At 29.5% G+C, this 4714-nt stretch overlaps 1 protein-coding gene across 1 annotated transcript; it reads left to right on the top strand.

The window, feature by feature from the left end:
* The first annotated feature begins 225 nt into the window (after positions 1–225).
* LOC114369737 (protein CENTRORADIALIS-like) lies at positions 226–1685 on the top strand. Its single transcript, XM_028326983.1, has 4 exons — positions 226–442; positions 629–690; positions 1191–1231; positions 1349–1685. Exons 1-4 carry the CDS (start codon positions 242–244, stop codon positions 1567–1569), a joined length of 525 nt encoding a protein of 174 aa, XP_028182784.1. The 5' UTR covers positions 226–241; the 3' UTR covers positions 1570–1685.
* Positions 1686–4714: the final 3029 nt, after the last annotated feature.

The raw sequence follows: 4714 nt of genomic DNA, 5'->3' as shown, positions 1-4714 counted from the left end.
AAAATATTAAAAATTAATTAATAAAAAATTTATTTATCAAACTATTAAACAAATTTTTTTAATTAATAAAAAATTAAAAACTAACTAAATAATTTTTTCCTAAAAGAAACCTATTTTAATATATAGTTGCCTTTATTAAGAGGCTATAAATATGTAGTTCATGCTCCCATTTCCCTTCACAAGTAATCAATCATTAAGTTCTATTCTCTTTCCTCTCTTTTTTTCTCTTGTTGCCCTTACAATGGCAAGGATGTCGACAGATCCTCTAATTATTGGGAGAGTCATAGGAGATGTTCTTGGCTCTTTCACCCCAACCATAAAAATGACCGTAACTTACAATAAGAAGCAAGTCTACAATGGGTACGAGTTCTTCCCTTCCACAATTACCACAAGGCCAAGGGTTGAGATTGGTGGAGGAGATATGAGGTCCTTCTATACACTGGTATATATTATAATTTTTTTTCTTCTCTTTCTTTTAAGAAAATAAGAATATAAAAAAACTTGAGCTTTTTGTGTGTGTGTTTTTTTTTATATATATATTTATAATTTATGTTCCCTGAAATAATACCAAGTACTCCTTACAAAACTTTCAATCATTCGAAATAAATGCCTCCTTTTCTCTTTGCAGATTATGACAGACCCGGATGTCCCTGGCCCTAGTGATCCTTACCTGAGAGAGCATTTGCACTGGTATTTTAATAGAGATATATAGCGAGAAATTAACAAGTTATTTTTGCTTCATATAGGCTAAATAAAATTATTGAGGTTAAGTTATAATGTTGTCATTACTTGAAAACCAAACGAATTCTGAACTGAGAGAGGGAAAAACTTTTGACCGGTGAACTTACTTCAATTCTGGATTTGGAATAGACATTGATATAAATAATTTTTTTTTAAAAAAAAATAATGCTACAAAAAAAATTAATTCATATTTTAGGAATGACATTTGAATGTTAAAAGAAAAATTGTTTTGAAGTACAAACATAATTATGTTTTAATTTTTTTGATAAATTTGACATTGAAAATTAATCAATTCTATGCACCTAATTGTTTTTGAAGAAGGGCTCTAAGTTCTAACCAATAAGACCTAACTTTACTGTACATATATATACTGGCAAAGCATATAACAATTCTCAGGTCTCATATCCTATACAGGCCACTTAATTGTTTCAAATTGTGCCCTTTTGCAGGATGGTGACAGACATTCCAGGCACAACAAATGCCTCATTTGGTAACTTCTATTTATTTAATGATGTACTAAAAAAATATGCATACTCACATTCACATATCTAATATCCAATTTTATATATTTTTTGGGGTATATATATATAAATATATACATATATAGGGAAAGTGTTGGTGAGCTATGAGATGCCAAACCCTAACATTGGGATACACAGGTATGTGTTTGTCCTGTTGAAGCAAAAACGTAGGCAGTGTGTAACTCGTCCACCTTCTTCAAGGGATCACTTCAACACTCGCAAATTCTCAGCTGAGAATGACCTTGGCCTCCCTGTTGCTGCTGTCTACTTCAATGCACAGAGGGAAACTGCTGCAAGAAGACGCTAGCTAGTAGCTAGATATAATAGCTACTAGTGCAATAAGCAATTAAATGTACTAAATAAAATATGTTCACGTGGGGGACCTATATATGTGTGAGGAGTTCTTCTAGTGCTAAATCTTCATGTGGCTTGCACAAATGTTGTCCTTTTTTTTTTGGTCTTGTAACTTTTGGTGCGTTTGGTGAAAAACCGTATGTGGTTTGTATGTTTTGTTAGGAAGAGTTATATGTCATGTGTCATAAGGGTGAATTATTCCAAGACTTGTGGAAATTGAACATTCCTATAACTATTTGGAGTTATAACTAACCCTTCATAAATAAATGGAATTATATATAAGATTTATGTAATTTCTCTTGAATTCTCCATCTCATGTATTTGGAGTTAATTTGAAGGTGAGGATAATTAATTAGGATTAACGAGTTTTTATCTGCCTGCATCCTTATCCGCTCTATGATTTTTAACATTTTATAAACGAGGTGCTAGCTCTTATTAGAGGAGTGGCACACCCTTTTTATTTTCTTAACTGTAACCTAGCTAGAGATTAGTCTCAAATGTTTCCTTTGTTTTTTTTAAAGACTTTTGAAATTGAAGTGAGATTTTTCATACATACACAATGAATAGCATGCTCAGAAGGAAAAAAAACTATGATATGATCCGGGATTACTATGGTCTCAAACTATAGTTTCTAGATGAAACATAATTAAGTATTATTAATTTTTTTCTTATAAATTAAAAACGTTAAACTACATATCTCGTAAAAATTAATTAGGTGACATTATAAATACATGATGGTCCAAAAATATTATTTAATAATTTTTCATTCAGGAAACACATAATTATTTGTCAATGTTGGACTTAATTGACTAGATTTTACTTCTTCCCTTTATTTGTTTTATGTGATAGTAGTCTTCTTCCTTAAGGATTCAATTTTGATCCAATCATCTACATTACATATTTTGTTAAATTATACATTGGATATCAACAAATGAATCTAATTTATGACGAGAATTTCTTGAAAAGTCAAAGTGATGCATTCTTAAATCCCAGATATGTGAGGATTGATTATATCTATTCATCTATATGAGACCCTCTTTTAGTTAACTTTACTGATTACCCTGTCAGGAATGCATGAAATGGTGTTTACAACTTCAATCATAACCAAGTTTCCAGTGTAAGCTTCCAGGATAAAGATTGAATATTTGACTAATTAATAACCATATCTTACAGTGTAGAGTTCATATGTGTGCAAGCGTTAAGTAAACATGTACACTGCCATATAATGAGTTTGAGCATTCATGGCTAACACAACACGATTGAAAAATAAATTGTGACATGAACTTCCACTCAACATGACAATTGGTAAGAGTGAGAAATATTTATTTAAAGGTTACTAGTCTTAACGTACTAATAATATAGCTTCCTGAAAAATATTAAAATGATCTGCTATCTCAAAGTTTAAGAATTAATATATTGGCTTGAGATGACTCAGTTATATATATACTGAGGAGAAAACCTATGAGAAGTAGCAATGGGTAAATTAAATTATCCTAGCTTAAATTTTTATTTACTGAGTTAACTATATGTGTGTTTCGAATGAATTTGTTAACGTGGATCAAGTACTTCTCTCACCACGTGTTACAATTGAAACACGGTTTCTGATGGACATAGATCCATTGTATCGAAACGTGGAAGCAAACGTGTCATATATTTTATCAGTTTTCCACTTATTATAGCCATAATGTCAAGTAAGCATGCAAGATTTGAGCTTGGAATATATGACATGTCAAATCAAAGGTTTTTCCGAAAAATCAGGATCAACATGATTCTTTGAAAGTTGTGTCTTTCTTTTTCGTTGGAAATTAATATTAAACTAGAAGGGTGTGTTTGATTTTAAATTTGGATGAATGGATATACGTGCGTTTATGCATGTTTTGTGAGAAATTTCACTTTGTTACTTTTTGGTTCAACATCTATTTGGGAGCTTCACAACGGAAAAACAAAATGCATTATCATTCCTTTTTAATCTAGTAGCTTTTCTAACATATCTGGATGCACCTCTACGATTGGTTTAAATTACGTGCGAGTGGTTCTGGTCACTAATTATAAGGTACATTTTCTTACATTTTATTTTAAATTATGCTAGTATCCTTTTATTTTTGTCAACAGTACGTATTCTCGATTTTGCCAAAAATCAAATATTAATTTCTTGAGATATATAAAAATATATTTAAGTAATTAATTTCTTTCCACACATATTTTTTCTTACATATAACATGTACCTAAATTGAACCTCAAATCACGTGCAAACTTGATTTATCTATCAAGTGTAACACACAATATTGGCATACTAGTATCCTTTCTACTCATTGCATATAAATTCCTTAGCTTCATAAAATAAAAGGTGCAATTGCCCCCACAATGCTTAAGGTGGATCCGTCCATGGATACTGATAATGTTCTTGAATGGTAAGGAGCTGAAAAGGGAAAACGATTCTATTTTGCCAATTGGCACATACGGAAGAAGAGAGCGGGATGATGTATTTTTCACCAGAATATGTAGAAACTACAATATTTAACTTCTTTTACATATTTTGTATTTTTTTTTATTCTGGCTTCTCTCTTCTTTTCTTTTCTATCATTTTCTTAAACTTTTACTTTTTTATTTCCTCTTATACCAAGCAATCTAAAGCTAACGAGAAGAATTTTCGACATCAATCACTTCATATCCCTTATCCAATGGCGACGTTGGTATATCATTAATTTAAACAAAAGTTAGATTTCTTATAAATGATTGCGATAATAATTAAATCTTATAGATTAACAAAATATACTTACACTAGTATTATTTATATAACTCAAATTTATAATAAATAAATATTTTAAATATATATATATATATATATATATATATATATATATATATAAATGATGAGAATGAGAATAAAATCACTACTATAAAATATAATTTTTAATATTATCATTTTAATATTGATTTTATCAAAACTTATGTTAAAAAAAAATAATGACATATTTATAAATAAATTGAGTTTGTTATTATCAGTTTTTAAAAAATTAATGTTATTTAATACTTGTTAACATCAATTTTTATTGAAACTCAATCCAATATGTAGTTTGACTCTCTTGTTCTCGTCT

The sequence above is a fragment of the Glycine soja genome, chromosome 10 (genome assembly GCF_004193775.1).
Source record: "Glycine soja cultivar W05 chromosome 10, ASM419377v2, whole genome shotgun sequence".
NCBI classification, from domain to species: domain Eukaryota; kingdom Viridiplantae; phylum Streptophyta; class Magnoliopsida; order Fabales; family Fabaceae; genus Glycine; species Glycine soja.
The sequence above is the reverse complement of the archived record's forward strand: the minus strand, read 5'-3'. Positions and strand labels throughout refer to the sequence as shown.

What these genes read in the sequence shown, in the direction of transcription:
- LOC114369737 (XM_028326983.1), top strand. Translation starts at nt 242, where the DNA reads ATGGCAAGGATGTCGACAGATCCTCTAATTATTGGGAGAGTCATAGGA. An exon ending in CTGAGAGAGCATTTGCACTG is followed by an intron (nt 691 to 1,190) that starts GTATTTTAATAG and finishes GCCCTTTTGCAG; the next exon opens with GATGGTGACAGACATTCCAG. An exon ending in CACAACAAATGCCTCATTTG is followed by an intron (nt 1,232 to 1,348) that starts GTAACTTCTATT and finishes ATACATATATAG; the next exon opens with GGAAAGTGTTGGTGAGCTAT.